The 15,851-nt window shown below is 44.2% G+C and overlaps 1 protein-coding gene across 1 annotated transcript in view; it reads right to left on the bottom strand.

The window, feature by feature from the left end:
• Ak5 (adenylate kinase 5) overlaps positions 1-15,851 on the bottom strand; it is a 151,007-nt gene that overhangs the window by 101,222 nt on the left and 33,934 nt on the right. The window contains exon 6 of the mRNA XM_038310900.1: positions 2,672-2,863. Coding sequence (XP_038166828.1) covers positions 2,672-2,863 — 192 coding nt within the window. The remainder of the gene's footprint in view (positions 1-2,671; positions 2,864-15,851) is intronic.

Genomic DNA, 15,851 nt, shown 5'->3' on the forward strand with positions numbered 1-15,851 from the left:
AAGAGTTTTAGATCCTAGAAGAGCATTAGAGGGGGCAGAAGAGAAAATAAGAGACACAGAAGTCATGAAAGGATATCAACCTCACCGAGCTTCCTGCTCTTCAGCTAGGCTGGGTGGCCAGCCAGCCAGACCCAGCAAACCTCCTGTCCCTACCCCACCCTCAGTGCTGGGGTTAAGAGTACTCTCAGCCATGCCTAGCTTTATATATGGGTGTTGGTATCTGTCTTGGTTATTGTCAACTTGACACAAACATAGACGATTTGGGGAAGACAGAATCTCAACTGAGAAATTACCACCATCAGACTGGCTTCTGGACATGTCTGGGGGGCATTTTCCTGATTAGATGACTCATGAAGAAGGGCCTAAGGCCACTGTGAGCAGAACCATTCCTAGGTAAGAGGGCCTGGGCTGTATAAGAAAATTTGCCGAACAAGCCTGGGAGAGCAAGCTAGAAAGCAGCATTTCCCTGGGGTTTCTGCCTTGACCCCCTCAATAATGGACTGAACCTAAAAGGTGTAATAAACCCTTTGCTCTCTGCGTTGCCTTTAGTTATGGTGGTTATCATAGCAACAGTCCCCGAACTCGGCGAGCACCCTTCCCCACTGATCCATCTCCTCAGCCCGCAACCCTGACGACTAGCGGAGCAGCGTCTTCATAGTCCTCATTTACTAGGTGAAGAAAGGACTCCATTAGGTGTGGCAGGTAGATGCCCAGGCAGGGGGCTGGATGGGAGGCAGAAAAGGAAAACTCTGAGTCTAACCTATTAACTAACAGATTTTTATTAAAGTGTTAAAATGAATAAAGATGATCATTTTTATGATTTAGCTCATCTCTAAACACAGAAGTGCCACCAAGTTTCGGATCTAAAAGGGAACTATGATCCCAGCATGGAAAGAGAATGTGTATCTCAGGAGACAGTATTTATGTCTTTGTCAGGACATTTTTATCCAAATTATTATACTCTCGGGAGCTTAGCCTGTGTTTCCTGGTCTCTAAAAGGTGACTCTGCAAGGCACGTTTCTTCCCAGTAATTAGAGGCATTTATCTTAGGACTCATTTGGCTTCAGCAGTGAGGTCACGGGCCGCCAGCTCCACTGGTACTGACTCCTTCAATTACTGGCAATGGTATTTCACCTCTGCGCAAAATATTAGTAAATTAACACTCCCCACTCTGCATTCATTTGGGAAATCTGCTCAGCTTGCAGTGAGGAAGGCAGGGAGCCATGAGGACACTCTGGCGATACCTTTAAGCCTTGAACATAGTAATTAAAACTCTGGCTTTGCTCCCTGCAGTTGGGATTTAGTTTGCAGAGTTCATTTCTTTTATCATAGCACAAGGCAGAAATCAGCACTGGTAGGTGAGAAAAACACAACAACTAAACACATGCACACACACACATACACACACAACACACACACACACACACACACACACACACACACACACACGCAGACACAGAAAAACCCACCTTGATGTTCCTCTTTCCTAGCTCTCAAGCACCTGTTTTAAGCCAAACAATAAGCGACCTCCAGCACGGGAAGCCAACTCCAGATCAGACTTACAACTTTGACTCAAAGCACAATCACAAACAATACATCAAGATGGAGAATACCACCATCCAAACGTCACAGCTGTCTCTTCTGTTCTAAGGACATCTTAGTCCAACCAAGAGACAGTTGGCACAGGCACTGTTAGGTCACAGGGGTTCTGTGAAGGCTCGTCAGTCATCACGTGTAAAAACTGAGAGAAGGGATGGGGTGTGCATTGTTTTCAGCTGATTCACGGCTGAGCGTGCCAGCCCACTAGGCCAGAACTCTTAGTGTGGAAGAAGAGGCAGACAGCAGGAAAGAAAGGTCCCGTGTTGCCTACCATAGTCCAGCTGCCAGGAAGCTGCTGTGGCTTTTGTGTCATGAGGAACATTTTTGTTGCCTGGGATGTCTGTCTTTGCTGTGACTTAATATTGATGAGACCTGGAATGTTGTCAATCAAGGTGGGACTTCACCTCTCAAGGCTCACGTTCTAAAAAAATGTAGGGCCTGAAGACCCAGTATCATTCTTCATTAGCACACTGAATCCCAGTAACCATAGGACAACTGAGTGTGTAGGAAAATCTTTATGCCGACATGTGTGTATATGTTGTACTGTTTTAAAGGAGCAGAAAGATGGACAGCTGCCATTTCAATACCAGCTCTCATTTACAACAAGCCAAATCATCAGAAAATGTGATGGCAGAGTCAGAATCTGTTATCTCATAGATTACATGACTGAGTCCAACCTAAAACTAATCTATCACACCATGCCAACTGCTGTCTATAAGTCTACGGATAACTGTGGTAAACAGAGGAATGGGCAAATGTCACTTCAAAACACTTCAAACTTGAATGGTAGGGAACCATAGACAAGATTAACAACATATCCTTTCTCATAAAAATCAAACTAAAATGCAAAGTTTAAAAAATCATTATGATTAAATGAAGGGATATTATTAAAAATGACTACTTTAAAATTTTTTTCATAGATACTGCCCATTGTCCTTTTAAAGTAGTCATTATTAAAAATGCCCATTGTCCCCAAAACCACCTCTTAAAGCAAAGAGAATTTCTAAGTGAGAACATGGCCGGCTGGCAGTCAGTAAGGTCGCATCGTGTGGACACAGGGAAGCCAACTTACAGTCACGATGAGTCCTTTCTCCTGGAAGTATTTCACCAGTGGGGCGGCGTTCTGCTTGAAGTTTCCTAGTCTCCTCTGGGTGGCTTTCAGATTGTCATCGGGCCGTCCCTGTTGCTCTGCACGCTTCACTAATCTCTCTCTGAGCCTCTGGCTGGCACAGGCCAGGAAGACCACCAGGTCAGGGGTGCAGATCTGTGGGAAGCACAGACAGGCAGACAAATTTTTAAGATGCCAAGCAGTATCCGCATGGACGGCAGCACGGCTCTCCAGTGGTTCCGTGGCCTACGGAGACTGCTCGTTTGTTTTCCGGCTGCGCAGAACCAAATGATCACACAGAAACTGCATTAATTACAACACTGTTTGGCCAATAGCTTAGGCACATTTCTAACTAGCTCTTACAGCTTAAATTAAACCCATTTCTATTAATCTGTGTATCACCATGAGGCTGTGGCCTACTGGTAAGCATCCTTCTGCTTTGGCAGCTACATGGCATCTCTGTGACTCTGTTCGGATTTCCTGCCTGGCTTTGCTTTACCAAGCCATTGGCCCAGACAGCTTCTTTATTAACCAGTGGTAATAAAACATATTCACAGCATACAGAGGGGCACCCACATCACCACATCCTCCGCTCTTTATGCCTTTTCCATCACATTTCCCGCACTGCTCCCTACACAAGGCCAGGGCCACCCGGCCCCATTGCAGTCCTTGTGAATGAGAGACAACCCCGTGTGGCAGTATGTGGTGGCCCCTTTACACTTCAGAAAACATCTTTTCTGTCTATGCTCACATAAGGTTCCGGGTTGAATAAGGAAAAACGCAGCCTGACCTTTGTTAGAGCGTATATAACTTGATTTTGGAGGAGAGATGTTATCACCGGGCTCCAGCTGTCGGCAGCAAATCCACGCTTCTCTGGTCACGATGACCTCTTGCTACTTTAAAGCTCACTCCCACATACTAAACGCTCAGCGCTAGCCTGTGTCCTAATATCACTAAGCTCTGTGGCATTCTGCAAGGTGACAAGCATCGAGTCTGTTTGATACATGAGAAGAGCAAGGCTTTGAGAATCCAGCACCCCTCGGAGTTCACACAGGCACCGGGGTAAAAGACGAATCTGGGTCCGTCTGATCTGTACCGTCTGTTCCCTTCGCTGCTACACAGCACCAGGTAGTCCAGAGTCCTTCATGAAATACCATGAAGTTACATGGATAGGCTTAAGAAATAAGCAGTTTTAGGTCACTGAGAACTGGTATGTTTAAAAGGTACCCTGACCCGGAAGTGAATGCAACTTCCTGCTGAGCATGGGAAGAAGTTAAAGGTACAGGGGCTTAAAACAAAACAAAACAAGAAACATTGTTTCTGTGGCCTGTGTGGTGGCTCAGTGGTAAAGGCATTTATCACCATGGCTGACAACCTATATTTGATCCCCAGGACCCATATGGTGGAAAGACAAAAGCACCTCCAACCAAGTTACCCTCTGGCCTCTTCACGCATGCCATGTTACTAAAGCATGTGTATATTACACACACACACACACACTCATGCGCACACTCACGTGCACGCGCACGTATGTGCGCACGCACACACACAGAACAAAAAATAAAATTTTTAAGGAAGAAAAACAAAACTGACTTGGAAGTCTGTAAGGATTTGTACCAGGACAGAACAGGGCAGAGAGCTGAACCGCTAAGCATTTGTGCCCTCATTTGCTAATATGGACGTGCGACCTGATGCCTCTGAATTATCCTAAAGACGTCATAAGAGGAAGCGGCCAGAACAAACTCAGGACATTTTAGCCACGCTCCCTAGCTCCTGACTTCCCTTCCTCAGTGTGCTTCTGGGTGTCCTTTGAGATGATGTTTTAGTTTTGTTGGTTATCCCCCTGTAATTTCTCTTCTTCACACTCCCATGTGGCTTGTTTTCCAAGGCCTCAACCCTGCTCTCCCTCTCTCTAGGCTCGCTTCTTGCAGCGGCTTTCCTGCTTATTTTCCGTGTGCACTGAATATTATTCCAAATGGACACTTTCTCCTCTGCCTCTCAACAGCCCCGGCTCCTGTGCGCTCAGGTGTTTTTGTGACAGTCCTTTCAGAAGTCGTAATGTTACTTGTGACTCAACAAGGTTCAAAATTGATCTTAGGACCCTTTTATCTAAACCACGCTACAGCAAAACTCTCTCTGGTTTCTCTGTCCCTCCTTCCCTCCCTCCCTCCTCTTTCTCCCTCCTCATCCTACCTCACTCCTTCCCCTCCCTCTTTCCTTTCCTCCTTCTGGTAGCAATGCTCCCTTTTAAATCTCTGTTCATGCCCTGGTGTCCCTCTAGCCCCCACCACACTCCAGGCTGTACCAGGTATCTACACATCTATTGGTTGTCTTTAGCAACCCTTCTGCCTCCCTCCCTCCAGTGTCCCAGCCCTGTAATCTCAGCTGCACTAGGGGAAGAGACTGAGAGCATACATCCAGGACGAGATTGCCTTGAGCGTCCATCTAGAACCTGCCACCCTGTCCTTTGGCAAACTCCAGCCTTCCTGAAGCCATTTTCTTAAATATGACATTTCCAACACAGCCCTTTAGTATCCCCCCCCCCCTTCAGAAACAAAAGAAAGGAATAAAACCCCAAACCATGTGTGGCTGAGCTGCCGGGAAGGTGTTTACCATGCAAGCTTGAGGAGCTGAGCTCAGATGCCCAGAACCCATGTGAAAAGCCCTGCATTGAACACATGTCTGTGACCCTACGGTTGAGCAGACATGGTCTTGGAGTGTCCTAGCTGGCCCGCCCGCCCAGCTGACTCAGGGAGTTCAGGCCCAGTACGAGACTGCCTCAAAAACACAAAGAAAGCTGGAGAAAAGCAAGAAAGACCTTTGGTGAGGCTGCCCTCTGGTTTCCCCACACACATGCGCATAGGCACACACACCACCTCCACACACACATGCAGGAACGTGTACATACATATACCACTGACACACACAGATAAACATAGCCAGATGTAAACTGCTTTTAAATAACCTTAATAGAAGATCACTTGTACTTTTTATGACATACAATCAGGGGATTACTTGAAGCTAAAAGTATACTTTCTAAAATACTGTACTATAAAATTTGTATTATTGTTATATGTAATATTCATCCTTATAGGATTTAATAAGGGACACATTTAAAATTACTTTAAATAAATTATGTAATGAAGAAGGCAACTATTGCCAAACAAATTAAACTATTTGGTTTGATAACTCTACATATTAAAATACAGGGAAAGACAAACCCGAACTACCAGGTCAGTACTGGATGCAAGTAAAGCCATCTTGCAGTTTTGGATTCTATTCGAACCGATTGGTTGATTCTAGTGTGTTTTGTGCTTTGTCCCAAGTGTGATGAAGAAGCGTCCATCTATGCAACACAGCAAGGTCATAAGCAGTTTTATATATTACATCTTTGCTTACTTTTGCTTCTGTATACCAAAGACAGCTTCAAATTTATATTTTACACTTTGGATAAAATTTCATTTGTTAAGTTAGTATTCAATTAGTAGAGTTTTAAAATAGTAGGTAACATATATAAAATTTCTTCTCATGAATGGAAAGTTGGTGTGGAGAAAAACAGCCTGGATGTGAAATTACTTAATTTTATAACTAGGATTAGTCTGCTGTCTTTCCTGGTACAAATGGGGAAGCACATGACTGTAAACTCAAAACAAAACAAGAATTAAAGCATAAACAGTGAGACCCAGCATAGTTGCTAGGGAAATAGTGACCTGAGCCAGCTGCCGTGGACTGGCAGCTCTACAGGGTCCTTCCCTTGCTTAGGTCTCCAACAGTATTCCACTTTAAAGAGAAAAATATTGCTGAACTTGGTGGTGCACACCTTTAATCCCAGCACTCGGGAGGCAAAAGCAGGCAGATCTCTGTGAGTTCGAGGCCAACCTGGTCTACAGAGTTAGTTCCAGAACAGCCAGAGCTATGCAGTGAAATCCTGTCTCAAAAAAAGGGAGAGATAAAGATATAGAGATAGAGATAGAGAGAGAGAGAGAGAGAGAGAGAGAGAGAGAGAGAGAGAGAGAGAGAGAGAGAGAGAGAGAGATTTAACTTGCTTGTGTTTTTCTCTCAAAACTTAAAAAAAAGAAAGAAACCAGCAGACGCCATTGTGTGAGAGGGGTGTGGGGACTGTAAGGCTCCATCAAGGGTATGAAGAAAGAGCGGTAGCGTGGAGGAGGTTGGCAGAAGACCACGAAGGGCTCTGGAGCTCTTCCCTTAGCTTGAGTGACAGCCGCCCCCTCATTCTAGTTCCTTTTCCTATCTTAAGGAGCTGTGCGTGTCTGTCCGATGCGTAACTTAAAAGGCGTGGCTCTCCCTCCATTTGCCTTCCCAGCAGCTGCAAGGATCTTCAGCTCACCTGTACTGCGCTTTCCCGTACCGTCTAATAAAATCGCCATCTAAAAAAATGGCCTTCCTTGTGAGTCCACATCTGAATCTTTTGAGCCCCCGAGGGGAACCTCAGGTTCTCTGGTAACAACTGTTCATCGAGTTGGCTTGAGACACACAGGGGAGGGCAGTGTCCCCAACAGAAGGGACCCTGCAGCCCTTTTCTTGGCCCTTAGTCTCAGAAAGTACGAGCTGATGAATGAATGAGCAGCCGGGTACAAAAGGACGTGAGAACAAAGACACAGACAGCACTTTCGTCTCCACGGCAGAAAAATCTGAAACAGCTGATTCTGTTTTCCCCATTGAATTAAGACAGCAAATCCTTTCCCTGCTTCACATGGAAAATTCAGTCTCCCTCTATCCATTTTAAGCCCTTAATTCTGTTCAAAGGAATCAGCCGTTGTATAAACAAGGATATATTCACAGTCTCGGTTCAAGCGGGAATTCGTGTTTAATAATCTCTGCTCTCACCCAGCAGCCATTCTTTGCTCTGCTCTTTATGAAGCTGTGTCAGGAGACCTGCGGCTCCTAAATTGGATCAGCTGCACCGTCAGAAATCAGGAAGCAAAATACTAAAACAAAAGGACAATTAGCATTGAAACAAAAAACTACGGTCACATAAACCAAAAGATGGGAAAAGCACAGAGCTTGTCCAGCCTGGAAACGTCTGCACTCTGGTGACAAATGGCTTTCAAACTGCAACATTCAATGCCCTGGCCCAGCGCGGCTCGTTCCTGGTACTGACGACTAAGGGGTGGACCTGGGCTGTCCCTGAGGACTTGCTGCTAACACTGGGCTACTGTTTGCTTCCCATTCTACCTCACGGCTTCTTCCACACATTAAACATTTACCAAGAGAAAACCTGTGTGGTGCTCCGCAGGCGCTGGACAAGGTCACTAGGAAGGGAAAACTGATGGATAACTGGACTTAATCAGCTATTTAAAAAAGATCTATTTTATTTCTAAATTTTGTGTGTATGTTTATTTCTGAATGTGGGTTTGAGCATATTAAATGCAAATGCCCTGAGCAAGAGCAACAGGTACCCTAAACTGCTGAGTCACTCTTCAGTGTGGAACTTCATCATCTATGTGAGGAATAGGATATGGAGATCATTTCTGAAAAGCTTTCAGCAGACTGCAGGGCCAGGGAACAAACCCGGCAACATGACTCACCCACACTGGTTAAATGGCAGCTGCAACAAAAGCCATTCTATCACCAAGTTCTTTGAAAAGTCCAGGAAAGGGTGGATCAGATAACACACTTGGGCAGCCGAGAGGGCTCGGCGAGCAAAGGCTCCTCCTGCCAAGCCAGACGACAGCTTTTTTTTAAAAAAGGAAGCCAAAGTAATCCCTGAAATTTAGTGAAAACTGTCGAGAGACAAGATGAGCAATGGAAACCTGGCAGAACCCATCCCCACACAGGGTGACACTGCACACACGTTAGTGAGTTTATCTCAGATAGAACCCACCCCACACAGGGTGACACTCTGCATACACGTGAGTGAGTTTATCTCAGATAGAACCCACCCCATACAGGGTGACACTCTGCATACACGTGAGTGAGTTTATCTCAGATAGAACCTACCCCACACAGGGTGACACTCTGCACACATGTGAGTGAGTTTATCTCAGATAGAACCCACCCCACACAGGGTGACACTCTGCACACACGTGAGTGAGCTTATCTTAAATTAGTCTGGTTTACTAACTTCTCTTATGGCTGGAAAAGAAAAATGTCAGTTACCCAAAGGGAAATGTTTGCAACACAAAAAATAAAGGACTTGTTTCAAAAACCATGAGATCTCAGTAATTCAGAAAATTCAAGTGGAAACTGCACACCCACCAGAATGGTAAATGTAACCTAGATCAGTAAGACCCCACGTTGGCTAGGATACAGCAACGGGAGGAAGCGCCTGGCCATTTACCTGCTAGCTCGCTCGTAACTCCCATACCTCAATCGTGAGATTGTCTGTTGGGCACCAAGGATGAACAATAAGCACACATCAAACATGCCCTGACTCTGATGGAGCTCAGCCAGGCAGAGAGACAAACCTGGACCAAAGACACACACAAGTACACACCAAGATGTTAGTTTGTGGAACACCACAGGTATAACATTTTGAGCACATACCCAGGGAGAGCCAACTCCACCAGGCAAGTCACAGGAGGCTCTCAGCCTTTTCAGCCTCACAATCACTACAAACAGCTCTGTTTGTGCCTTCAGCGGGTGCAGTAGAACCGTCTAAGAGGAAATGAACCACTACTGTTCTTTGGGCGGGAAGGAGCGAGCAATTAACGTTTTGGCTGGATTTTTCCCTCATGAGATTTGGAAGACTCTAGACACTGGGACGATGAACGGGGCATTGACAAACATGGAGCCATGCCATCTGTCTTCTTTACCTTCCCTCTTCCCCCAGTAACCTGACGCCTTAACTGTTGGGCTCCTCAGTCTTGAAAGGAAAGGGCACAAAGTCTAGAAAGCAAGGCCACTCCCATTGTTCCCCAACCTCTTCACACTTTGGGCGAAAAGAGGTGATGGAAGCTGTGGGGAGCAGAGCCTTTCAGCATGCTGCAGTACCAAGCTGAGGGACAGCTTGACTCCCTTTTATTGCCGGAAGGCAGGAGGAGAGTCATCTCTCTCTTCACCCTCTGCTGTCATCCTGACTTACGAGCTCGCTGCGCTCCACACAGCTAGGGTGTGTGCTGGACTAGATTCTCATTGGCGCTGTGCGTAGTGTTGGCTCCAGCCTCTGTCTCTTCCACCTTGGCACTGCCTTGATCAGCTTCGCTGGGGCAACAGTGAGGCAATCTGAGACGGACCTCCATGGTTTTTACTCCATTAGGGGAATAGTTATCTGGTGTGTTCTGTCTCGTCCACAGTCAGAAACCAAAGTAGTCCTGTCCACTAGCAGAGTACACCATTAGCGGTTTAAAAATATAATCATTAATGTTGGCTTATGAAAAAGTACATTTCTGTGGCTTGTTTTTAATGGTGCAGGGCTTTGTTCGATAAAAGCAGCCAGGGTACATTAGGATGTGAACATGCAGGGACTTAATAAAGAGACAATTAAAGGTGCCATTTGATGTATCTCAAATAGACAACAAGAAAATAATGCATACTTTTATGGCATATGAGGCTATTAAAGCACATGATAATCATAGCATATGATAATAACAGCATAAGAGGCTATATTTTACAGATATATTCTTCCATCATTGATTTGGATATTTAGGCATCTAGTTTATCGACTTAGTTATTCATTCAACTAATATGTACTAATATCTTGCTTACTACAACCTAAAAGTTAAGGTTCTGGAAAGGCAGTAGAGTGAGAGATAGGGACAGTCTAGGGGTAGAACATCTGGAAGCCAGCAAGACCCCTCTGTGGAGAGCTCAAATACAAAATAGTGAGAAGCATTCCATGTGGTTTTAACCACCACCTAAGAACTACAGGTAATCTTTAGTGGCATTAGGCAGTCAGCCCGGACGCAGAACGAAAGGACCAACCAGGTACGGTGATGCAAGGTTGTGATCCCACCCACAGGGGTGGCCAAGGCAGGATGACTGCGGGTTCAAGGGCAGCCTAGGCTGAGCAATGAGAGCTTGTCTAAGAAAATACTAAAGAAAAGAAAAACAGAGGGACGTCATACTGAAGGAGAGAGAGAGAGCCAGGGTAGAGTCACAGCCCTTCCTAGCTCTGTGGACCAAGCCTCACCTTCCTGGTTCACAGTGGTCAGTTTACAGACTCCTTGACACTGAGGCAGGTAACACATGACTGATTAGACCAGAGACAAAAGAAAACAATAGTAAGAAAAATGGTAGAAGAATTATGTTAACGTCAAGTGGAGCTGCTGTTGCCGTAGGGATTTTCCTTAGCAGATTTGGCGATAGCATCTAGCCAGTTTCTAAACCAGCCCTTTTCCATATCCTTGCTAATTCTGAACATTTATATTCATAATATCGACAGTAATTGTCCTTGGTATGTGTTTGCTGACCTGAATCAAATTGTCTACTGTGCTGATAAATTCATGGAAGCAAAAAGACCAGGATGGCAGGGCAGTAGGGGCACACGATTTTAATTCCAGCACTCAGGAGGCAGAGGCAGGTGGATCTCTGTGAGTTCAAAGCCAGACTGGTCTATAAAGTGAGTTCCAGAACAGTCAGGGCTATACAGAGAAACCTTGTCTCAAAAAATAAAAAAGCTAGCAAGTAAGAAAAGGAAGGGAAGGGAAGGGAAATGGATGGAGGAAGGAAAGAAAGAAGAAAGGAGGGGAGGAAGGAAAGAGAGAGAGAGAGAGAGAGAGAGAGAGAGAGAGAGAGAGAGAGAGGGAGATAGATCTGGATAATCCTTAGAAGCCCATAGACTAATAGAAAATATCAACAGAAATATATTCTCTCCCTGACCAACTTTCTTGAGACAGCTGGCTCATGGGCACCGGAGCTTACTGCATTCAATCAGAGGCAGCACTGGAAGAGCTGAGAAATTCTTAAAACCTGAAGTACATTTCTGATCATTAAGTGCATTTTGTAGAGGAAAATCAGACTCAAAGGTATAAGTGCAAACTGATATTTTAGGAATAGAAAATAAGTGAGAAGCCAGGCGGTGGTGGCGCAAGCCTTTAATCCCAGCACTCGGGAGGCAGAGGCAGGCGGATCTCTGAGTTCGAGGCCAGCCTGGTCTACAAGAGCTAGTTCCAGGACAGGCTCTAGAAACTACAGGGAAACCCTGTCTCAAAAAACCAAAAAAAAAAAAAAAAAAAAAAAAAAACAGAAAAATAAGTGAGAAGTTATGTACAGCGCTATTAACTTACTGAGTGGAAAATTCACCTAAAACATTAGAGGGTATGAAGGATTTGGAAGTTATTCATTTGGTATCCTTTGTGTCATTTTTTAAAATAGTTATTTATTTATTATGTATACAATATTCTGTCTGTGTGTACGCCTGCAGGCCAGAAGAGGGCACCAGACCTCATTACAGATGGTTGTGAGCCACCATGTGGTTGCTGGGAATTGAACTCAGGACCTTTGGAAGAGCAGACAATGCTCTTAACCTCTGAGCCATCTCTCCAGCCCCCCTTTGTGTCATTTTAAAAGATGTATGTTTATTATTTTAAATCATGTGTTGGGGTGTGTGTCTGCATATGCATGTGTGCACGTGAAAGCAAACGCCCTGGGAGGGCGAGGCATAGAACCGCATGGAGCTAGAGTTACGGACAGTTCTAAGCTACCTGATATGGGTGCTGGTAACAAGAGCAGCAAGTGCTCTTAATTGCTGAGCTATCCCTCCAGGCCCCAGTTCCTCTTTTCTTAGGTATATGTTATCCTGGTTTGTATGGCTAAAAGATGATAACACTTCAAACACAGACGTGTGCCTTCTGCAGCTGTGTTTCAAGCTTATCCACATTTACTGATTTGCATGCACTCCAAAACAAATGCTCTGTCCACAGAAATTCACGAGTGCTGATGTATTCCCTACTGTAAGTCAGTACACGTGTCCATTAATGATGTGGGAGAGTCTTCTCTTTGAGTTGATTTCATTGGCTAATAAAGAAACTGCTTGGCCCATTTGATAGACCGCCCCTTAGGTGGGTGGAGTAGACAGAACAGGAAGAGGAAGTGAGGTAGAAGGGTCAGTCAGATGCCACACCTCTCCTAAATGAGACAGACTGCCATGCCTCTCCTCAGAGAGAAGCCAGACACGATGAAGCTCCAGCCCAAGATGGACATACGCTAGAAACTTCTTGGTAAGGCACCACTTCGTGGTGCTACACAAATTATTAGATATGGGTTAATCAAGATGGGAATAAGAGGCTGAAAATAATGGGCCAGTCAGTGTTTAAAAGAATACAATCTGTGTGTTGTTATTTTGGGTAAAGCTAGCTGGGCAGCCAGGAGCCGGGCAGCGGGAAGCCAGCCCACAGCTAATCACTACAGAATGGCGCCCAATGTGGATAACTGAATCCACAGAAAGCTTGAGAAAGCTTGGGAAAAAATAGAGTAAAGCATGGCTTCTTGGTAGCAGCAATTTCTCGGGTCTGGCTCTGCTTGCAAGAGGCTAGCAAGTGCTCTCATCTAAGAGAAGCTTCCTGACTCAGCTTTAGCTGCAAAATCCTGCAGCTCATTAAGAGGTCCTGCCACAAAACACTTAAACGGTGTTGATGAAAAGCTGAACGCATGCTTTTCTCTTTTCAGCTGTAGCAGGAAAAAAGCTGTGTCGTTTTAAAATGCCAGCTTTCTGGGCCGTCCTGCCAGGGCAAACTGTAACTCTTTCAAGCAGGCGGTCCTGACTATGGAGCTTTTGATTGTTGTTTAACACTGTTGCAGCTTGCTTGCTGGCAGGGACTTTGAACCGCCACAGAGTTGTGGTGAAAAACATGGCTACAGCAGTACCTCTGCCACGAGGCTGGAAAGCTAGGGAATGGGCTGGATCTAGCCGCCAAAGTCACGGCTTTAGTCCTACTGATATTGTTTGGTAAATTAAAGACTCATGTCGTCAGAAAAAGAGAGATATACAGTAAAAGAAAGATTCAAAGTCGAAGAAAATGTCTAAATGGTTTATGATGTGTTAAAAATATATGCAGGCTAAAGGTTAAAGTTCTTTAAAAAAAGGAAGTAGTTTGTTGTGGTGGTACACACCTTTAATCCCAACACTTGGGAGGCAGAGGTAGATTGACCTCTGTGACTTCAAGGTGTGGCAGCACACACCTTTAATCCGAATGCCTGGGAGGCAGAGACAGAAAGATCTCTGTGAGTTCAAGGTGTTGTAGCACACACCTTTAATCCCAGCACTGGGGAGGCAGAGACAGACGGATTTCTGAGAGTTCAAGGACAACCTGGTCTACAGAGTTATTCCAGGACAAAAATATAGAGAGAACCTGTCTCAAAAAGTAAAAGTAAAAAATAAACAAAATAGAGGTTAAAATAAAGCCGCACAAAGATGGAAAATACACAGAGAATCTTGATACTATATACTATTATGCTCTCTTTGAATTGTTTGAATGCTGAGGAAGGAGCAACAGCTGCTAAAAGATACTTGTTTATAAATGCTGCTGAACTAATCCAAGAAAGATATCTTGAAAATACCTTGACTTCAGAATTTGGATCTAAGGATATGATACTTTGGAAAAGAGATTCTTCTTTTATTTTTACAGAAAATGAGACCATGTGGATTGCTTCTATCCCAATATGGTATGATAGACCACGACCTCCTGAAAGGTTGCCGTGAACACTTTCAGAAAATTACTTCACCCAACTGATGACCAAGATGAACCTGGAACACAGGTTACACCATGAAAGATCTGATTAACAGCGTCCCCATTCAGCAGGAAGCAGTTTGGAGAGAGATAACTGCGCCCATATTCCCAAATATTGTTTATAAATGTTCTTTTACATTTAAAGGGGGATATGATATGGAGATGAATAATTTGCATTGATATGGATTTTGTTTTAGTGATTTAAATTTAAGGTCAATTTTTTATATGTATATGTATTTCTAATAATATTAAGGTATTGTGATTGTGTAGTTCATTTTAAAAATGTAATGTATATAGGTTGTTAATGGATAGTCATCAATAATAGTAAAGCTTGTAGTCATGTTAGTTAGATTTTCTAGATATATAGAGATATATTTTAAGTTACATAGGCATTCTTCATATCTTTCAAAGACTACAGAATATTGCATTTTAGATGTTTTAATAACTTAGGACTGTTCATGACAATGAGACATGTCTGCTCCTGGCAGCACCAATCTACTTCAAGAAGATGATGGGCATCGACGAGGATCCTTATTGAGTTTGATAGCCATTTGGGCAAGAAACTGCTCTTGCCTGGACTATTGCATAAACTGGACATAGAGAACCCTCAGAGAGAGGACTGCTGAACTTGCCTAAAAGTGAGATGATCTTTCGGGATTCCTGATTCATGAAAGAGTCTGCAAGACATTCTGCAGGAACCAGCAGAAAGTGACTGAACTGTCTTTGAAATTTCTTGCTTTATGGAAATGTCTGCTGGAAACTATGGGCCTGAAGCCCGAAGATGGATGCCCCAACGGTACAGAGGAACTTTGGGTGACTGTCCAGGCAGCGAGATGTCTCTGTCATTTCTAGAGTTTTGTAAGTTGCTTACTTCTTATTTACTTAGGTAATATTATATCCTTCTGGAGTCTTTGATGGAGTTGAAGAATGGATAGATAGTTAAAGTTTTCCTTTGTTATGATAAAGATAAAATGGATATAAGTATTGTAACTAATTCTTACTTGATAACTATTTTGTTATATGTAATTTTACTATGTTAAAGTTAAAGCCTTTCTTTTATTGTTTAAAGAGAAAAAAGGGGAAATGATGTGGGAGAGTCTTCTCTTTGAGTTGATTTCATTGGCTAATAAAGAAACTGCTTGGCCCATTTGATAGACCGCCCCTTAGGTGGGTGGAGTAGACAGAACAGGAAGAGGAAGTGAGGTAGAAGGGTCAGTCAGATGCCACACCTCTCCTAAATGAGACAGACTGCCATGCCTCTCCTCAGAGAGAAGCCAGACACGATGAAGCTCCAGCCCAAGATGGACATATGCTAGAAACTTCTTGGTAAGGCACCACTTCGTGGTGCTACACAAATTATTAGATATGGGTTAATCAAGATGGGAATAAGAGGCTGAAAATAATGGGCCAGTCAGTGTTTAAAAGAATACAATCTGTGTGTTGTTATTTTGGGTAAAGCTAGCTGGGCAGCCAGGAGCCGGGCAGCGGGAAGCCAGCCCACAGCTAATCACTAC

Source organism: Arvicola amphibius, chromosome 14 (assembly GCF_903992535.2).
Source record: "Arvicola amphibius chromosome 14, mArvAmp1.2, whole genome shotgun sequence".
Taxonomy (NCBI): domain Eukaryota; kingdom Metazoa; phylum Chordata; class Mammalia; order Rodentia; family Cricetidae; genus Arvicola; species Arvicola amphibius.